The 21694-nt window shown below is 39.4% G+C and overlaps 2 protein-coding genes across 6 annotated transcripts in view; one reads left to right on the forward strand and one right to left on the reverse strand.

Moving 5' to 3' along the window:
- The first annotated feature begins 1242 nt into the window (after positions 1-1242).
- LRP2BP (LRP2 binding protein) lies at positions 1243-20321 on the forward strand. 5 transcript variants are annotated; one of them, XM_058023855.1, is made up of 8 exons: positions 1243-1467; positions 1934-2044; positions 3988-4101; positions 5649-5791; positions 5869-5974; positions 6450-6673; positions 10274-10439; positions 12215-12342. In XM_058023855.1, exons 1-8 carry the CDS (start codon positions 1243-1245, stop codon positions 12278-12280), a joined length of 1155 nt encoding a protein of 384 aa, XP_057879838.1. In that variant the 3' UTR covers positions 12281-12342. The 5 variants fall into 5 exon arrangements, with proteins under 5 accessions (XP_057879838.1, XP_057879837.1, XP_057879833.1 ...); XM_058023854.1 differs by having other exon boundaries at positions 1449-1486; positions 1932-2044; XM_058023850.1 differs by lacking the exons at positions 1243-1467; positions 12215-12342 and adding an exon at positions 19612-20321 and having other exon boundaries at positions 1738-2044; positions 3571-4101.
- SNX25 (sorting nexin 25) overlaps positions 13592-21694 on the reverse strand; it is an 80933-nt gene continuing 72830 nt past the window's right edge. Inside the window, exons 15-19 of the mRNA XM_058023849.1 lie at positions 19490-19607; positions 18216-18282; positions 16874-17055; positions 15182-15282; positions 13592-14426 (exon numbers count right to left, since the gene is read on the reverse strand). Coding sequence (XP_057879832.1) covers positions 14352-14426; positions 15182-15282; positions 16874-17055; positions 18216-18282; positions 19490-19607 — 543 coding nt within the window. The 3' untranslated portion in view covers positions 13592-14351. The remainder of the gene's footprint in view (positions 14427-15181; positions 15283-16873; positions 17056-18215; positions 18283-19489; positions 19608-21694) is intronic.

Below are 21694 nucleotides of genomic sequence, written 5' to 3' on the forward strand. Positions count from 1 at the left end.
AGTTCTTGAGCTTCAGGTCACATTTTGCACACCTCATTAGTGCCTGCAAAACTCTTCTGCTTTTGAATAACTGGTATTTGTACTTGTATAAACACAGGAGCAACAATTCTCATCTTTTGTGTATGGCGCAGCCCCAAGTGCCAGGTAAGGACAAGGCTTCCTGGCTACAGCTGTTCTGGAAAATAACTTAGCAAAAAGTCTTCTGTGCTTGGTATCTCAGATCACACATCTTGCTTATGTATCAACAAAATTAAATTGGAAAAATAGTTCTAATGAATGTGTAAGCAGTCAGATAAACCAAGGTGTGCTGGTGAATCTCACACCCTTCTGCATCAAAAGCAGCCATGCAATCCATTGTTAGTTGTCTTTGCTGAAGGGTACTGCTGCTTTCACAGACTGTTCTTCACTCTGCCTGTTCAATCAAGTAATGGGTTGATGCTTTAAAAGAAAAGTTTCCTTTCCTGTAGATTTCTTTGGTTATATCCTCTACACAAAATGAACCAGGATTAATTTTAGCAGTTTTTTGGTACTTAAAGTCACTTGGGACTGCTGGGAAACATTACATTGAGCCCATGGTTTTAACCACACAAATCTGCAGGGATCACTCTCCCGTTTTGATTGTTGCCTCTGTCCCTGTCGCTATAGAAACAGATCGCACTGCCAAAAATGGAAGGATGATAATCATCTGGAAAAAAAAAGAAAAAGCTGGGAGCACAGCTAAAGATTATTTTGAAAGCACTCTTGTGCATTTTGATATTAGTCCCTTTTTGTAAGAGAGACAGGCAGAAGCAATCAACAGAAGTGGAAACAATGCTTTACATTTCAGGAGAAACCTCGAACAGCATCTTCCCTCAATTATCCTTTTAAAGTTTTTTAATATTTATATGGGCAAAACAAACGACATTACAACAAACAGTTTCTGATCACTGGAAGCGGCGTGAAGTCCCACCTGCTGGACTGAAGCGTCACGGCCTGGTGCCTTTTTCTCTGAATTGCATTCAGAGTTTCTGCTCCTTTTGCCTGTAGTGTTCTGCGGAGCATTTTGGGCTTCTGCTGTTATTTTCCGACAGCACGGGCGGCAGCAGGGAAGATCCGCAGCCCGTCCGGCCGCTTGTTGACAGCTCGCTCCGGACAACGGCCGGAGGCGGGGCCGAGCCCGAAGGGCAAAGCCATCCTTCCGTCCCCATCCACCCATCCGTCCCTCTCCTGCCTGCCGGAGGCCGTGCCGCCCCACGCCCGGCTATGGAGCGGCGCCGGGAGCCGGCACGGGCCTGGCAGGGCGGCAGGCCCCGCCACAGCTCCAAGGGCCGATCCACGGCCGGCAGCTCCCGGTCCCGGGCCTGCCCAGCGCGGCAGGCCCCGCCCGAGCCGCCTTCGGGCGCGGGGCTGCCGGGGGAGCTGGGCCGGCGGTGCTGGCTGGCGCTGCGCTGCGAGCGGCTGCCGCAGGAGCCCCGCCCGCCAAGTGCTGCCCGGACCGGCCCACCAGGTACCGCCCGAGCCGCCGGGTTCCGCCCGAGCCGCCAGGTACCGCCCGGGCCGCCGGGTTCCGCCCGGGCCGCCGGGTTCCGCCCGAGCCGCCAGGTACCGCCCGAGCCGCCAGGTACCGCCCGAGCCGCCGGGTTCCGCCCGAGCCGCCGGGTTCCGCCCGAGCCGCCGGGTTCCGCCCGGCCCGGCCCGGCCCGGCCCGGCTGGCGGGTTTGAGCTCTTCACGGCGGGCTTCACGCACTCGGCGGTCAGGCTGCATTCACTGAACGTTTCCTTCGGGCTGCCTTCGCTCAGCTTTCCGGTTCTATAACAGAGCCTTCTCTTTCATCTTAGTCTCTTGAAGACCATATTAGAAAGGGGACCCGGCCAACTTCTGACCTCTACTGTATTAAGGCAGGTTTCACCTCTTAGGGGACAAACCCAAACGTGTGTCTGTTTTTAATCAGAGAACCACTGCCGGGATGTGCTCTTGGCAAAATCGGAGGAGTCGCCAGTGAGGAGTGAGGCACGTGGAGATCCTCCATCACCTTTTCAGAAGGGACAACGATACTATGAACAGGTGCTTTCCCTCTTTTAAGTAAATACTATAAAGCAGGCAGCTTTCAACACCTTTTCCGTGAAAAAAGAGACACCTTAAAAAACCTAAAAGAGGGAAGTTCCCTATGCCTGTTTTCTTCCTATTAAAATCGCCTGGTGTTCCCCCTAAATAAGCTGCACTTTGCCCAGACATCTAGTGAGGTCTTCCAGTTCCCTCAGAGGTCTCCTAAGGAGCAGATAAGTAAGTAGCAGCCTATCCTCATAGCTAACTTCCAGGCCAGGTTGGGTTTTTGGGCAGCTGACTGCCCAAATACAACACATTTTGATTTCAGTTCTAGTGAGAGTGAGCCCTGACCAAGACACAGCTTTCGATCTTTGTTTCCCACCTGGGAACTAGAACTTGTTGAAATGTATAATCTTCAAGATCTCTGTCCCTGCCTAGTTTGGCTAAAATTGGTCATCCAAGTCTTGGAAAGTAAATCCTCAGGGAACAGGGTAAGACTGGCTGGCAAGTGAATGTAAACCTCAGCTTCCTGTGACAATTAGAACTTAGTTCAAGAAGATAGAAAAGAATGTAGTACAAACAATGAGTCAGATACTTCCTGATGCAACATGCACAGGTGCAGTGCTGTTTACAGTGCAGCAGTGGCACAGTGTAAATCAGTCTCACGGTTTGCAGCAGGAACAGAATTAACTCACTCAGGCTTCCTGCATTCTGGGCCCTGTCCTTAATGATTTCGTTAATGAATTAATGTTTTCATTAATGAATTACGAATTCGTTAATAATTCCATGAGACAATTCCATGGAGCTGAATGAACAGACTCCTCTCTGTTTCTTGACAAGCTGGCTTGGATGTCCATGATAGATATTGCTGTACATCCCTAAATTTATTCTTTGAGCGGGTTTTAATTTTAAGTTTTTTTAATGTATGTCTGTAGTGCCTAAAAATGCACATGCTCCCAGCACTGTACTTTTAGATACTGGGGAAAAAAAACCACTTCCTAATTACAGCCCTTTGTCTCCTTCACATAGCACAAAATTCTCAGGAAAGGTGAGATTAAATGTGCCTCCTGTACTTCTTTTTCTGATATTCATGACAGCTAGTTGCAAAAAGAAACTGGCACTTTTTTTTTTTTCCAGAGTTCTTTAAAAATACAAAGCCCCACAATCAAAATGGATAAGTTCCCAAGACAATTAAGATAATAGCTTGGTCAGTATTAATAGGGATTGATTGGTCATTGTGAGGACATTTGACTGAGTGGTGAACTGTTGCTCAGTTCTAAGCTTTTGCAGTCTTCTTTTTTTTTATCAAAACACACAGAAATTTTGAAGTAAAAATATAGATAAGAATATTTTAATTTCTCTATTGTTTTTACTTACTGTTCATGTGTAAAAGTATTTCAGTTAACTGAGGACACCAGGCTCAGTTAACTGTTGTATTACAGTTGTTTAACTGTATTTGTAAGTGTGGTTTCTTCTCAGACAATGCAGAAACAAATACTCTCAGAGATTCATTCTTAGGAATACAAGCACCTCTGTTGTTGCAGGTGATACCTCCATAAGGTATGCGTGGCAGACATCTGGTCCATGAAAGTCTTCAGACATCTGGTTATCAACCAGTCTTTGTGAAACCAGCCCTTAGCAGAGATGTAAAAGCAGACTGTTAAACCCTCAAGGTGTAAGAACAGCTGACCTAAGTTAAAGGATGTCAGATCGAGGGGGCAGGGACTCTGGACTAGACTTTATCTGCTCAAATTGGAAAGATTGTGGCAGTTTGTGGGAGGGGAGAAAGTTTGTCAGAATGGCTTTTGGTTTCCCAACTTTCTTGGTTCTTTATTTACTCTGGTTTCTGACAGTTCTGTGGTTGCAATTTCTTGTTCTTCATTCATGAGAGAAATATACCAGATTGAAAAATAGTAAGGGTGTATATATCAGAGAGTTACTGTTTGTTTTCTCTTTCTCAGGGGTTGTACAAACAAGCATTAAAGCGATTTGAAAAAATCAAGGATACAGATTTCCAAGCAATGTATCAGCTTGGTGTAATGTATTATGATGGACTTGGCACTAAAAAAGACCCTGTGAGTTATTTAGCTGCACGCTTTTTATTTTTCTTCTAATATCAGCTGATAATTACTAGGAGCTTCTTTGTAAGCATGATTATTTAGTTTAAAATTAACAGCCTGTTCATTTAGTTTCATAAAGTGCAGATGTTTACAGAGCATCATTAAAGAATGAAGGCTCTGGGTTGAGGAGGGTCTCAAAAATGGTTATAATAAAATAGGAATAAAAGAATACAGTAATTTCTATTTTAAAATTAACTTTCAAGGGCTTGGTTGGACTTCATGTGGAAGCTACGTTTTAAATTGCTTTAATTTTTTAACTTTTTAATAAGCATATTATGTACATGAAAATAAAGCGAGTAAAAGTGGAAATCAGACAATTATATTTCAAAGTATAAGATCTCTGGCACAAAGATTTTTTAAGGTACTTCTTATTCTTTTAGCACAGATGCCAGAGATGGTTGTGCTTCTACCAATGGTTGACAGTATTATTCCTAAGTTAGACACATGAAAAATTACATTTGCAAGCACTTGAACAATTCAGACTGAAGAATTCTATTGCAGAAAAGGAAGACAAAGGAATGCTTTGCTACAATAAGGAGAGTTCATTTGTTGGTGAAGATGATCTTAAAGAGTGGCATAAGGAAAGAACACAAGCATTAGGAATAAAAGGGTCGATTATAAGACAGAAGGCCAAAAAAAATGAACCAATGAGTATATTAACAATTGGGACTCCTGTCTGGTGCTTACAGCATTGTCAGCAGAACTGAAAACATTCTGATTGGGGTTTGGAGGTGGTTTATTTTTTCTGTATGTCTGCATAATTACCACATTTGTTTACTTGCAAATAAACATTTTAACAAAGTTACTTTCTTTCTCGTGTATTACAATATGAAAGCTAAATAAAAGCAAAACCTTTTATAAAGGACTGCTTCTAGTGTATTTATACAGGGTGTCCATGCTAAATCCTAACAGTGTAGATCTTATTTCTAAAGTAATTCTGAGGCCCAGTTGCTTATATGCAATGTTATCCATCTGTTTATTTAACATGATCAGATTTTTTCCTTTATGAGTCTAAGGTGTTTTAATTGCAGAGACTTCAAATTCTACTATGTATCACTTTGCCTTCTTGTTAAGATTGTTTTATGATTTCAAATACAATGTGCAGTATTAAAAAGCTCTCAGAATTCTGAAATTAAAAATGTTACAAGTGTGGGATGTGACATTCATTTACATAAGCACAATAATATTTTTGGGAAAAAATTTGTCAGTGAAGAAGAGTAATATATTATCAAATGAACATTTATGAGGAAATGTTTCACACTAAAAATATGCTGGGGTCAAAAATTTAGGGGCTGTCTAGTAACCAAAGGTCAGTTCTGCTTTGGTATGACACTGTTCTCCAAGCTGTCCTGCCAGTATGCCACAGCTTTTCTTCAAAGGGGAAAAAATTACCTGTCTGGCAGAAGTTAGTGTATTCTCAGGTTATATATGTCATCCTCCTCACAGTCTGAACATAATAACTTGTATACAACTTATATAACTTATATTTCCTACAATTTTAGGAGAAGGGAGTGGAATACATGAATAAAATATTCAACTCTGATTCCCCAGAAGCAAGTCACTTGAAGTTTGCAGCTGCATACAATCTTGGCAGGGCATATTATGAAGGATGTGGTGTTAAACATTCAGTTGAAGAGGCTGAAAGGTAAGGGCAGTCTGTGATTTTCCTGAAAAATTATAAGATTGTGTGTTTCTTAAACTTTGTTGTCCCCATTTTCTTAGGTTGTGGCTTACTGCTGCAGACAATGGAAATCCAAAAGCAAGTGTAAAGGCCCAGAGTACTTTAGGAATGCTTTATTCTATGCCAATTCTAAAAGATATGAAGAAGGTAAAGCCCTACCTTTTGAAATAAAAAGTAGTCATGACTAATTTTTAATTTCAGAGAAATAATACGGTGGTATATTTGACTCTGAACATTGTATTTTGAGTAGTTAGACATTATCATCCATTTAAGCCAATGTAAACAGATAGTCAGAATTCCTCATTTTGACTCACTTGACACTGCTAGCTAAGGTTTTTTGGTTGTTTTTTTTTGTTTCTTTTTTTTTTGTGAGAGTATCAGAAAGAATGATAGAATGGATTAAAGTTGTGCCAGCTTTGGTAACCTTCATCATTCAAGCAGGTAACACTGACTGACAGCTCTGACTGTAAATGAAGCAGGTTTAAAAGCTTTACAAGGATTCTTCTTTCTTTTATGTATAAGCACTTCTTACAGGATGCTTGGTGTAAAAGCTTTTGTGGAAACAGTATACAAGAAAATCAGCAAAGTAAATACATACCCTGACTTTGTGCCTCTTGTTCAGGCCTTTTTCTGGCATTCAAAAGCATGTCAAAATGGAAATCTGGAATCAAAGGCAGCACTTGGCATTATGTATCTCTATGGACAAGGTACACGTCGAAACAGCCAAGCTGCTTTGGAGTGCTTGAGAAAAGCAACAGAACTTGGAAATATCTATGCTCAAGGCCATCTTGTGGAATATTACTACACTGGAAAATTTTACTCAAAAGCCGCTGAACTAGCCAAAAGGTAATTTTTGTTCTATGCTTCATTAAGGTTCTTCATGCAAGACCACATAAAGCAGATTTAAATTATTATTAGATTATGGTCCTGTGTCTTTCAAACTCAAGAAATGTAAGAGATAATGAATTGCAAAACATCTTTAACAACAGAATAGCCAATGACAAAATTAATACTATAAGGTTCTCAGTTCCTCAGTATGATTGAACTTTTCCTTGTGATCCAATGTAGCGAAATAGCCTTGAACTAGAAACCAAAGCAGATGCCTAGATACAATCCTGCCTTCCTTGTGCACTATCTCCTCTAGGTTCCTGCCTTCACCATTCCCTTTAACCCCTACAGTCATAGTGCCAAAGACCCCCGAGGTTGGAAGGCATCTCAGTGATCATCTGGTCCAACCTTTCTTGGCAAAAGCACAGTCTAGACACAATGGCCCAGCACCCTGTCCCGCTGAATCTTAAAAGTGTTCAAGGTCAGTGAATCCACCACTTCCTTTTACTGCTTTTCCATCTTTGGTGTGCATCTCCTTTGGTTTTGAGCAGGCTCAGAAACTTGGAATTAAGTCAAGTGGGTCTCTTGCTACCTACTTTCCTTACCTTTAAAGGGAATGAACAAACAGTTCATTGTGCTTCCAGAAGAGCATTCTTGAAAAATTCCCAGCTCCTTACTAGCTCCTTTATTCTCCATGGAAGCTTCCTATGGAGACCCTCCCAACTGTGCTGTGAGCTGAAGTTTACTATTCTGAAATCTGAAACCTTTGTGTTAGTACCAACTATCAGAGTGCTCAATGGGATCCCAGATCCTCAATATTGTGATCACTGCACCCAAGGCTATCACTGAGGTCCTACAAAGTAGATTTTCTTGATTTGGGAGTAGCAAGTCAAGCAGTGCCTCATTCCTGATTGGCACATCTGACATTTGGTTGAGGCAGCAGCACTCCACTGCTCCATTCCAGGAACTTCATGAATGTCCTGGGAGTTGCTGTATTCTTATTGCTTGTAATGCCTGGGTAGTTCTAGTCACCCATAAGATCCAGATTTTGTTACCCAAAGCTTACTTAAGTGACCCAAGTATTATCTCATTGGTCTTACTGTCTTGATTCAGAGATCAACAACAGATGCTTAGTGTAAGGTCCCTCTTGAGATGATCCCTCTGTTCCTGACCTAGGGCCATTCAATAAGGCTGCTATTTGTTTCTCCACATTCAAGGTTCTCCTTAATTCATGACTCCTCCTTTTTGTGTCTTTACAAAACAGCCTATGGCCATCCCTCACGATCCTCCTGTCATGTGAGTTGTTCCACCTTGCTTCAGTTATTCCCATGGTTGTATGACTTATGGTTGAGTGGCTGCAGAGCTCCAGTTCCTCCTGTTTGGTCCCCAGGCTGTGTGCACTGTACACCAACACTTGGGGTGGATGTTTTCTGCTCCTCACCTGGGAAGCAGCTAAGGAACATTTGTTGCTGCTCTGGTTGGCCTGGCTTATCCCCCAGTTGGTTGGAACATGGCACAAGTGCAACCACTTCAGGTTCAAGAGCAGTATTGGCACAATGTTCTATGGCTGATAAACAGCACATTTCTGTGACAAACCTCCATTTACCAGTGTATTGATAAAAGTTCAATCTGTCAATCAGATTATTGACTTGTTGGAAATAAGATGCAGATAGACTGACTATTTGCACACGTGGCACATGATCACGTGTGTGCATTTTGGGGTGTGCCTACATAGCTGCTGCTGCACAGCAGCAAACATGTCATGCCTTACCATCTTACAGAAGCTGCACTGTATGCCACTGAGTAGCAGAAGCTTGGTTAAGTCAGTAGTTCAGCTATGGATGCTGTTTGCTCTACTCCATGCTGAGAAGGACTGTTTCTCTCTTAACTGCTGCTTTTCTTTCTTTTGCACTGTCAAACTGGAGTGATGACTGCTCAGTCTGGTCTAGCCTGTCTCACTGGGAATGAATCCCCTCCAGTCAATGCTGCATGGTAGATTATCCAGACAAGTAGAGTGCATCTCATCAGCTGCAATTCCAATTGCAGAAAATAGCAATGAAATCCCACAGTAATGTCAGAGGTGACCATTTCTGAAATAGAACACTGAAACTATGCTCGAAACAGTTACACTTAATTAGAATTGAAGACAGCCTTGAGGCAAAAATCGTAGCAGTTCAGCCAGTAATATCAAGCACTGATACCTTTTCTGCTAAAATTTGTCCTTCTGTGTTCATAGCAACTACATTTGTTACATTAGATACAAGCATAAAACATTATGTGACTACGTACGGTATAACCTTGCTTAATATTTGGAGTCTACATTACCTACTGATACTTCACTTCAAATTCAGTTATCCCACACAGTTGTACTTGCCAATTGCTGTGGTATGTTCTTGAAGTCAGCTGTACTGAAATAGAATTTTTGCCTGAATTGACTGGCTTTCATTATTTGCATCAGCATTCTATAGATTATCTTTCAGAAAGGAAGGGGAAAATGTTACGTATCAGGAATAACTAGAGGTAATATGTTACTGTTGTTTTATTTCAATGTTCTTGCTAAATAAGAACAGTTGTGTTACTGTATTTGTTAATGGGACCAAATTAGGTGGAAGAACATCATTCCCAACACTTCCAGGTGATCTAGCAGGCACTGACATGCAGAGGATTATTTGAGAACAATCTTTCATAAAGACTGATTTATAGGAAGTACCTATAAACTGAAATTACTTGCACTTTTCCTTCTTCTGTCAAGTCTGTGACTTTGACATCAGTAAAATGATGTATAAAGAAGCACATTATTACTGTTTGCTACCTGGAAAGGGTATAGGGCTTGGGGGTATCTGTTTTAAGACAACAGAAAAAAACTCCCACTTAGGTATAGCATTTTCTAATATTACAGTGATTATACTAGATAATTATAGCTTGATAGTTAAAACAACATTCACTTTGTCCCTCTGATTCTTAAAATGGTTTTTAGTAAAAACATGCTGAAACTAAGATGACAGCAAGCATGCAGAAGAAAGGAAATCATTGAGCCGATATAGTGATAAGTGGTTTTTTCCTAACAGAGTTTTATAACCAGAGGCTCCCAATATGTCCAAGATTTTCAGAATACTATGGTTTGCCAATATCCTTGTAAGAACTGGAAATTTTAGAATCCTAGAATCACTGAATGGTTTGGGTTGGCTCTTTGAAGATCTTCTACTTCCAGCCCCTGTGCTGTGGGCAGGGACATTTTCCAGTACGAGGTTGCTCATGCAGTGAAATAAGAGGAAGTAAGAGCTTTGCCTTTCTTCCACATACAATTTCCATGAAATAATTTAAAGGGAACAATTAGCATAAAATATGTTGCCTTTTATAACTAATATAACTATAGTGAAAGTGACTTCAAAAGTTGTATACTTGTTTGCTGTTCAATACCACAATGTTCAAATAAGACTAACTTACAATCAAATATAAAATAGAAGAATCCTCATAAGATGCCAAATACATGTAAATTTCAGCTTATTTTGGATAATAATGTAAACAGAAAGGAGGCATTGTCAAAGTCATATTTGGCAACTTTAATTATTGCTTGAACTATCATTATCTAACATATTGCTCTAAATTCCACAACAGGGCTACAGCAGATGATGACATCAACATGCTAGCCAAGCTAAATGATTGCCATCCAACCTATTTAGCCAAGGGGGCTGCTATGGCTGCTTTCTACTTGGCTAGATGCCTCCAGCTAGGCAGAGGCACAGAGAAAAACAAGCAGGCTGCTGAGAAGTACTATTCTAAAGTAAGTTGAGAAAGTCTTACAGACTGGTTTTTATCTTGTGAAATGGAGAGATACCTTGGATCTGAGTCTAGTCTAAACTTGTTATTTCATTAAGGACTCCAACACTGTGTTAAAAAAATATTTGCAAGAACATGTAGACTGATAGAAATGTACTGAAAACTACTAAAAATAGCCTTAAAAGGATGCTATCTGCCCACTTGCTTAAGCAAGCAGTATAACCAACAACAACAACAACAAATCTATGCAGCAAAGAGCTTGGTAAGTTGCAAGATAAATTAGCTAAACAATTTGAATAATTTTACCCCAAATTAATTTGCTTTCTGTCATTGTCACACAACTGAAAAATTGTAACTACTCCTAATACTTTACAGCCTGTAACAATTACAACCTTTATTAAATTGGCCATAACTGGTTCTCATGCTTATTTTTATATTTACATTTTCCATGATAGCTGAGGATCTACTGCTTCATCTGTTCAATATATACAGGGAAAAAATATCAGTTAAATTTTTTCCAAAGTTCTAAATTTGGAGTAAGACTGCTGGAAAATAAGCTTGAGGAAAAATAATAATAATGGCCTCTGGAAGATTATTCTGTTGAGTAATATCAGTGATGCCTAAAGGCATCAAGGCAAGGTAGCTTCACCAGCTGAAGAGAATGTAGCAAGTTGGCATCTGTGCTTCAGAGACTCTGTGGTTTCTGTGCATGTAGTGGCCATTTGTTTCTGCAGGTAGAATACTGTGGTGTCCATCTTGGTGCAATCTAAATGAATGGAGAGTTATGGAAATGATAAATCAGCAAGCAAATTTTGTAGCTCTTTACTCAGGGAAGTCACTGATAGAGAAGGCTTAGCAGAGCAGCTGATCTGAATACAGACACTAAATATTTTGTTCTCTCACTGTAAAAATGCGATAGAGGATAGGGTGAGCAGGCAATCAGGAAAGGAACATAAGCTGAGGTATTATGAGCATTCCTAGTTAAGGCATTGAAGAGGTCCATCAGGATTAAATTGCTGCATGGCATTGCAGGAGTGTAGCTCTTCCTGCTGTCTTCTGAAGTGTAGTAAAACTGCCACAGCTGAAAGGAGACCACAGCTTTCACTCATTATTCACCTGCTCTACACCTGAGACTGGTCTAGGAGTGTCACTGATGTCTCAGTATAAAGAGGTGGTTCCTATGACTGGTGTCATGTGTCTCTAAATCAATAGCAGAAGAGAAGCAACATAAAATAAACAAGAAAACTCCCTGAAAAAGTAACTTCAAAAGAGTTGTGGGGGTGTCCAGTTTTTTTGTACCTGCAAAATTCTCTTGTTAACTGTACAATTATACTTACCTGAAGTCATATTTGTTTTAATTGACTGCTCAGCTCTGGTTTTGGCCTACCATTCTTAGACTGAGTCAGTTTTTTAAGAGATGAGAAAGAGAATATGGGCATCCCTAAGGGTCCTGCAGTAGATGATGGATGTGAGTGAAACTCATCCAGTCTGTAAGCAGACTTATTTTTCCCACTGTGGTGCTGCATCTGCCATGCCAACATACAGAATTTTTAAAAAATAAGGCCAAGACTAACACTATATTCCAGTATGCTAATTTTTAATACTAATTTTTTTAATGTGGCATCAGAAAAAGGATTCAAATCCAAATATGTTAACTCTTCAATACTTTAGCAAGTTGACTCTCTCCCTTTTTTTGACACTTAAAGATTTTGTCATATTGATAACATACAGTTTTATTGTAGCTATAAACTAGAACTCTGATATTCTTTGTTTTTAAAGGCATGCCATCTGGATCCTGTTGTTGCTTCTCACCTTGAATTGGCAGCTAATCTTGGGAGAATTTAGTGTTTCTTTTAACTGTGACTGGTATATAAATATATTTCCTACAATAAACCATCATTAATCTCCAGCAATTACAGACTGTTCATCACTTACTGCTTGCTTTTCAACTTTCCATAAATTATTATTTAAAGCAATTCACTGATTCATTTTATCTAGAAGAGAAAGTAAAAAGCTCATGCTCTCTAACTCATAAGCCGAGATAAGCCGAGACAGATTTTTAAAAAATAATATTGAAGACTTAAAGGTTTATTAAGGACATTTCACGGGACAGATGTATTTTCTTCATGTCATATTGCTACATAGCACATGAATCAAAACAAAGCAAAAGAAAGATGCTTGTTTCCTCTCTGCATATATAGTATTTAAATTTTAATATTCTGAAAAGCTTGAACCCAAACTTGTCTCATTTTCACACACAGGCCACGGCCATTTTTAATGTTATTGGTGCTTACACTTATGCTTTTAATGTAGTGGTGCTTATAATTTCTTCCACATACTTTCTAAAGCATCTAGATTTACTTAAAAGTCTTTATCCATATTTCTTTTGGATTGCAGAGACTCAGAGTTGGAAACTGTCCAGCAGAACCCTAAGCTTTACAATTCAAACCATACCAGCTTCTAAAACTAATAAACACTACTTACAGAACTGTGGGAAAAAAGCCCCAAACATTAGTGTGGAAATATTGAATATACATCCCCAAGACAAGGCCTGTTTTTCTCAATTCTCCATATTGCATTCACACTGCCTCTGTATTAGAAATATTTGGAAATCTCTTGGCTAGGAGTATTTATGTCTGAGCAATGTCAAGCTGGATCTTTTATGAAAAGACACTTTGATTAACCACTAGGAAAACTTACTGATTGCTGTGGTCAGCTTGCACATTTCTAAATGCCTGTTTACTTATGAAGCTTTGTAAGTGTAGAATTTGCCTTGCTTCTTAGTACTGTGCCACGACTTGCAAACTCTTCTGAAACTGTTAGAACAGAAGGTTAGATGTTACTAAAAATGTTGATTTATATAGATTATGCAGATTGTATATAGCTTACAATACAGCCAGTCATAACTGCAAGTAGTTTTTCTAAGAGCACAACTGTACTGAATTGAGAAGACAGTAATGAGTGTCAGCTAGGGATTTTTGATGATGTTTAATTATTTAGATGTGCATTAACATCATATTTACATATTTTTACATCAATAAAAAAAAAAAAAAAACAACCACTGAAGACAGTTTTCTTTCCTTGTATAAAATAAGAGAAAGATTTGAAGGTTATTTAAAATTGGGGCATTTGAATAAAACAGCCCTGAGTAATATCAGGGAAGTTATCAGAATGGTTTAATTAAATGTCTACTTGATCATTCATAGAAGCAATTCATAAGCACTAATCTTTGAACTAACATTGAACACAGGCATTCTGTTAGGACATACCAGTTTACAATACATAATTTTGACACAAACTTCAAAGCAATGTAGATACTTCTTATGAAACTAGTGCTGTCAAACCCATTGATCCGTTGTCAGTACAGCCTCATATCAAGTGCTGCAATCCAGTTGTGATATTTATTGCTTACAAATGCTTCAAACCACAGGAAATCTTTGGTAAAACCAAAATTGATAAGATTTTCACAATAGCTTTACATGTAGTATTGCACAACAAGGCTTTTTCAATACACAAGAAAAAAAAAGGAATGCTCAGATCCTCAGCGAGGAGATTAGAACTGTACAACATTCATTAGTTTACCACTATAAGCAAAATTTCTTTCCATAAATGTTTAAAATATCTTCTGGTTTCTTTCAGCATATATGAACATTTATTTTTTAATCTATATTTGAAACAGAGGAGTAGTCAAATAGAACAATTTAAATAAAAATTGGCAGCTATACAGCATTTTTTTGTCTACCCTACAACAGCATCAGATCTTTTCAAGTCTGTACTTCACAAAAAACTCAAGAGGAAAGAAAAATGCTAAAAATAATCATAGTCCTCAGCCCTCTATGGAAAAGAGGAAAATAAGTTTCATGTCTATTCTTGAACATAGACATTTCTCTAGTGGTCCAATTGTGCAGATTCAAACCTAAGTGGCATTAAGCTGCTCTAAATGAGCTCTCAGCTCAGGACACAGTTCAGTTAGCAGCAGTTCCAGCAAAACCTGAAAAACAGAAAAGAGTTCAAATGATGCAGGTGCCAACCAAATTTCTCTTCCTTTCTGTCATTTTTAGATAACCATAAATAACAGAAGCACATAGGTTTGATTACATTCATACTTTTGTTTCATCCAGAAGTTAGCACATGCCCCACAGATTACATGGGAAATGTCTTAAGGCTGAAGGGAGGCAAGTGTTGAGGGCAGCTCCATTCAGATGGGGATCTCCCACCCAGTATAAACTGCTGCTCTTGTGTCAAAGACTCCACAGCATCCTAAGCAAGCAGCAGGGCATGCACCTTTTCTCTCTGGTGCTGGGGCAGCATTGTGTGACAGGCTGCTGTCTGGAATGTGCCAGAAGAGACTGACTGACTGTGAAGGTGTCATACTTAGATCCAGCTGCATGGTCCAACTATTCCCAACAGCTGAGGAGTGGAACTTCTGGAAGGCTGTCATGTCCTAACTAGGATTCTCCAAGGTATGTTTGTTTTTCTAAGCTGTATGAAGAAATTAGTTTGTACCTTAGGAAGTCAGGCACATTGTATGTGGTAGAAGATCTCTTTTAGACAAAAACAAGGCTGCTGTTAAACAGTCTTTTGTTATTTAAACTTAGTCAAGTGATCAAACATAGAGCAACTGACTTATTTTAATAATAAATGAATCTCTGCAAAACCACATCCCCTAGGCTTCAATACGGAGTGAGTGGAGCTCAGTAACTTACAGGATTATGAAGTTTAAAAGGTACTTTTCTGGGTACTCACATAAAGTAGATGCTTATTAGCCTTTCTCTCTTGCAATGCATTGAACACTTTCACTACACCATGACGGGCATTTTGTTGTCCAACGAGATTCTGCAGAGTATCTGCAACAAACATTACTTCAGTTTATGTTGTTTTACTCATGCTAGGCAAAACCTCCAGCCAGATCATCAATTTACTACCCATAATCACAATCATAAAGGTTGGAAGAGACCTTCAAGATCATCTGGTTCAACCATAAAGACCCAAAAAGGAGGGGGAAAAAGCCACTGCAGTTCATTGGCCCTTGACTACAAGATACACACAGTCCCTACTCAACAACCTTTTAAAAGCACAGCTTGAAAAGATACCCTTATTCTCCAGTTACCCACTAGATAATAGTGTGTGCATCTCAGAACATTTTAAGTGTTCTAACATGATGCATCAAATGCCTTTTCAGTAGTCCACCTCACTAAGTCAAGTCTCATCTCACACATCATTAAACTTCTCACTTAAATACACCTTAAGCCAAAGACACAACTTCTACAGCATTTAAAATAAATTTAGCACTTTAATTGCCACTCAATTATCACAGAATACTTCCCACAAGAAGGCAGTTAGAATTCTAAGTCAATTATTTGCACTTTGGATTAAATTAGAGAATAAATAACGATTCAGTGTTCCATCATTAATCTAAGGTGCATTCAGCTATGTCTTGACATATGGCTCCAAGCTCAGAAACAAACAGGAAATCAAACAATACCACAAACCAACTATGGAAGGCTATTTAAGTAAGTAGATGAGTATACAACACAGGCAGTAAATGGAAGGGTTTTTTACACATCAAAAGATAAATATTTTCCATGCATACCTACTCCTTTTGTGCTGCAAAAGTTGATTAAACTGCCTAATGCATGGGGGTATATGAGATATCTAAGTGAAGCCATAAAATAGCTCATTCTCTTCACACAGAGCAGAGAAAAAGCATTCAAGCTATGCTGAAGTGCATTTCCAAGTGCTAACGGTAATGATTTTGATTCTTTTCAGTTAGGTGCCTTTGGGTTTACATGATCTCTGAGAAGTCAGAAATTTGTAACTGCATTTCCTGCCCTGTGAGTGGGACAGCATGGAACATCTCAGAATAGTGCCCCAAAAACATTCTGGCTGAAAAAGCAGCTGCCCAGGCTTGGGAGATAAGGGCAGGTGAAGGAAAGTACTGAGTGAAGGAAAGTACTGATAAAACCACTCCATCTAGGAGCTTCTTCTGCCCGGGCTGCAGGTCACTCTAATGTTCAGTGCCCTGAGACCTCTTATCAGAAAGAGACAACACACAACACTGATGGCATGCGTAGATCCCTCGCTCTCCAACTTCAAAATATAGGAGGAATTGGGGTGGTGCCACTGTCCCTGTTTGACAAGTAATTCCAAGTAGCAGAACCACAAATTTGCTCACAGAGAACCAGCAAAGAGAGACTCGACTGAGATTCCTTGATGAACATTATGCACAAAAATACAGCAATTCTGATTTTGCATCCACCAGTAATATCTGAATCCATGCGTTTTACCAGACAGGTAGGAGAGGCAAAGACTAAGACCAAAATAATCCTTGTTTATGCAAATAATCATAACTTAAAAGTCTACATGAAAATAATTTGATTAACCAGTTTCCTTATAAGTTATTAGATCTGTGATTAAGCAGAATCAAAGTGAACTCACCTGGAATGTTTTCAAGTAGTTTTTGCTGTGCTCTCTGTTTTGTCTCCTGCTTTTGTTCATCGCTCTTGGCTCTCGGTGCTGGAGCTAACTTTCCATTTGGCCAGAAGGCATCTCGAAACACCCCAATGTAGTAAACAAGCATTGGCTCACTGAACATCCAGTGTACAGTGTCACGGATCTGCCTGTAAAGAAGTGGAGAAGGGAGCCCATCAGAGCTAGTCTCATGTTTTATCCAGATTTATTCTTTTTTACTCCTCAAAGTAGTGGAAAAGATGTTCTTTTTCACGTAATTTTGCCAGTATGCCTGAGTTGATTTCATTGGTATAACAGCAGGTCATATTCAGGCCTGGGTGCTCTAGGAACTAGGTCACTCCTGATACATCACTTAGATCTGGAGAAGGCTGCTTTTCAAGGTAATCCACAAACATCCATTTCAAATTACAAGTACTACATTGAAATATACATCAAAGCTACATTTCAAGGACAAGCACTACAAATGCTCCACCAGGAAAAGTCAGGAAAATCAGGTCACTAATAGTAGCAAATTCCAAACTAGTTGCCTGTGGAGATGTGCCTGCTAGGATAAAAAGAGACAGTTTTGATAGAAGCACAGTAAGTTCCTTCACAGATAGCAAAGCACATTACTGAAGACAGACTGAGATAGCAGCCTCTTCCTGTGGCTGCACCCCTCAGTGAAGCCTTCAGCACCAGGAGTCTAAGGTAGAGCAGGCTCCAGTCAGTGCTGTTGCCATACAGCCAAATCCCTTAAAATCAATAAAGTCAACCTACATGTAAAAGCTACACAGCAGGAACTTTGCATGCAAGCTATGCTCAGAACTTCTCTGCCTCTCTGTCCTCCTTCAGGCATTTTCCAGTTATCAGCAGGGGATGAACAAATGAACCAATCAATTTAAAACTCAGTGAGTGGATACTGTCTGAGACCAGTCCAATTTACTGCTACTGTAATACACATCAGAGGTTTTAAAAGCCATGCTGGCAAGTGCAAAATTTAGTCACTAATTGGACAAAAAAAAGCCTGCTGTGCTGATAGAATACTTCTAAAATTTGTTTCTGACCAGAGATACAGCTTTCCATATGAAGGTGTTTACAGACTGGTATGCTCATAGCCTCAGGCAGGCCTCACCTGGAAGCATAAAGATAATTCACATATCTGTGTTTTCTCTAATAAATATAACATAGCTGTAAATTGAGCTATGGAAAACAAATGCAGATTACCATATCCAACAGGATGTTCAGATTATTTTAACAGTTCTTCTGTCAGCTGTCAGCCTATTTTTAACAGAATGATGATGAAAGTTCAGTTAAAGCAACAGCTACTTACTTGTTGATGGTTCTTCCAAAAGTGACTTGTACTAGTGCAATTAATGTTTTTCTGACCCACTTGAACACTAGAACAACAAAAAATTATAAAAAATAATGACCAAGAAGTTAATAACATTACAGAACCCATGACCATGTACAAAAACTTCCTCCTACCTCCCACCAAACCAAACCCAAACAACCCACCCCTACAGTAAACACATTGTTATAACCCTTTCTAAGATTCCATTAATTGTACAGAGGTTTCACTTTTCTTGATCACATTCCTTGTACTGTTTGCTGTATGGTTTTTAAGCCCTGCAGATTATATAACCATGCATATAAAATGCATTCTAGGTTATACCAAAAATTTTTATATATAGGAATATTTCAAGTTTATTGAGCAATACAACTACTCAAAACCCTTTTTCTACTAAAAAAAAAAAAACCCAAATATTTTCAAACTTCCCACCTTTTTCATAACTATTAGTATAAAGTACACACAGCAGCACCATAAAAATTCTGAAAACATTTTCACTCAAACCAAGCAGTCAGCTTTCCATTACAAATAAATGAAACAAAAGTGAGTGCTTCCTAGTAATTACTGGCAAACCTTCCTTTCCTACTGTTCAACATCACAATAAAGTCTATATTTGGGAGATATATCTACCATTTTTGGAAGGTGACACATTTTGCAATAGTTACCCTGTAAATAATTTTATAGAGCATCATGTGTGGCTGCACATTGAAACAGAAACAAAAATAACTTTATTATGATCATTCAGTTACATAAAGGGGGGGAAATCCAGTATTTAAATATACCTCAATTCTAGTATAATTTTCATCATAGAAGTTGCAGAACTAAAATGCATATATAATTTACTTTAAATTGATATTAAAATTATATTTCTTTGTCAGAGACATGTTCTATAATAAAGTCACCTTTCCTTACTCAAGAATTCCTACAATCTAATGAAAAGCCTATTTACACAGAGAATACTACTGTCCTTTTTTTCTAATCTTTTCATGAAAAATTTAATAACATTAAGTGTAAATGCTCTCCCCTACCAGTTATATTTTTATTGCCATTTTATATTGTCATTTCACTTTTGAATGAAAGCTTTAAAGTTATGAACTACTGAACAATAGCTTGGTCCCAAACTGGCCATATAGATTGAAGAATGAAGATTAGGTGCAATATAGATTGCACTTATTGAAACAGCAAAAAAATTGAATTCTGAATTGCCCTCCAGAGCCAAGAGATTCCATTAGCAACTGAGCAGGTTTACATCTTACTTCCTCGCAGTTCAAAAATCTCTCCAATCAGCATGAAACACGGCTCAGCAAGAGAGTCCTTCTTCCCATCCACCTCCTCTCCGTAGTCTGACAGGTCACTGTCCTCTTCTGTTTCTTCCTAGGAAGAGAGGGACAACATGGGTGTGTGCTGCTGCTCCCCAGCCTTCTTCCAGAATGGATTTAGTTACTGCCATGCTCTGCAGAAGGAGCACAGCCAGTCCTCTCAAAAAACAGAGCCAAAAACTGCTGCTGGCAGGATCTGGCCAAGAGGAATCTCACTAGGGATTTTGAAAACTTCCCATTGGACTAAAGTGATGAGGACACTGCACTGCTGGAATTATCATCACTGCTGTATCTTCTGCTTGCAGCCTTGCCCCAGTAAGCACCTCAATGCTGCCTCTATTGCCCCACCAACACCAGCTGGATGAAAGAAAGCAGGTGATGTGGGAGTCATGTACTGCTGGGAAACAGGTGACAGCTGTAAGCAGGAGATGGCACTCAGCAGTGTTTGTGATTGCAAAGCTCCCTCTGACACAACACCCATAAAAAACATTCAGGATGGGGAGCTAGACAGCTGGAGCTCTTTGCCACACAAACAGCTGGGAAGAAAGGGGGAAAATTTGGTTTTGCACCAGGAAAAGCAGGTAGCTGGTTCCCCAGGAGAACAGACAGTGCCTTCACAGCTGAAGCCCCTCAGTGGGATTAGGCCCTAACCAGTTGTCCTTGAAGTAAGCTGGGAGCCAAAGCCAGCAGTGGAAAGGGAACTAGCCAGAAACACAAATTGTGATAGTTGGTGACCTGAGCCTGAGGATACCCCAGCTCAGGGCACCAAAGGGAGAAGAGCTATTCAGACAGACTCCCAGAAGATGAGTGGGTTGAACCCCCTCCATTCTGGCAGTACCATCTATTTCAGAGTGAAGGGCAGACAGCAGGTTGTTTCTCACTATCATGAAGATTGCTTCAGGATCAGGACTACAACTCCTGTCACTGCTCATGGCAGCCAACACATCCCTTTGCTTTCCTGGATCTTGCCCTGCCCGCCTTTGCTTCCAGCAAAGCTAAAGACAGGCAGACCTGACCTCCACTGATGCCCCAGTCTCTGGATCAGAAATGGTCACAATAATGTGCAAATTTTCTTCTTCAGCCTGGTTTTCAAAGATATCAATCATCTCTTCCTTTCTTCCTCATCATTCAATCATCTATAATTGGTTTATTTTTCTGCTATTCAGTGAATCTCCTGTCATTTAGAAAATGCAACAAGAATTGTAAGTTCTTACACTACAGTGCATTTTCTATCCAGTAGATTTATAAACCTAAAAGCCCTTCTTTCTAGATGATATCAACTGCATTTTTGCTCTGATTTGGTTTTGGTCTAGAGAGCTAAAAAATACATTCTAAAGCTAACCCTGTCCAAGGAGTTATATATATAAAGAAATTGCTGCAGTATCTAATCCTGAACACAACACTCAAGAGGTAATTTTATTGCTCTGACATATATTTGAAAAATGTGAGATGAGATTAAGGGCAAAGAGAGCTGAATCTGAGAGCATTCTATACTACAAAGTTCAAAACATAAAATAAACCAGGAAGTCTCAATTACAAAAAGAACACAATTATACCAGCTTTGCGTGTGGTTTAAACACAACCAACTTCATTTATGACCTTGTACCAAATTATTTAAGCCCGGTTTAACTGCTTTAGGAAAATATCCAAGATGCTATCAGTGGGGCAAGACTGAGCTGATCCAAAGCTCTTTCTGAAAGACATGGGAGTCCAGGAAACAGCAGAGCTAGTCCCAGACTGCCTCCCAGTCTGTCTTCCTCCATTTTATTTTATTACTTTCACTTTAGGGCAATTGTTTGACATGCTCATTCATAGGGTCTAAGAGTTCCCACCATCTGTATTCTGTTATATGTAAGCTTAAGGAAAGAAGGGAGAAGAGAGAGAAGAGAAATGTGAAGCAGTAACAGCTGCATAATTTCTGCTTTGTTTATTTGTTCTTTCTCCTTTCACACACTGGTATTAAAAATTCTTTTTCCTTCTCCTGTATTTCCCAACTTTTTCCTCCTACACACTCCCATAATACAATATCTATCTCCCATAATACAATGTCTTGAGGATGTTTTTCAATTAAATAGCAAAATATAAATAGCTTCACACTTCAATACTCTTATGCTACTTCTACCTATCATTAGTCATTTTAGT

Source organism: Melospiza georgiana, chromosome 5, assembly GCF_028018845.1.
Source record: "Melospiza georgiana isolate bMelGeo1 chromosome 5, bMelGeo1.pri, whole genome shotgun sequence".
Classification (NCBI taxonomy): Eukaryota; Metazoa; Chordata; class Aves; order Passeriformes; family Passerellidae; genus Melospiza; species Melospiza georgiana.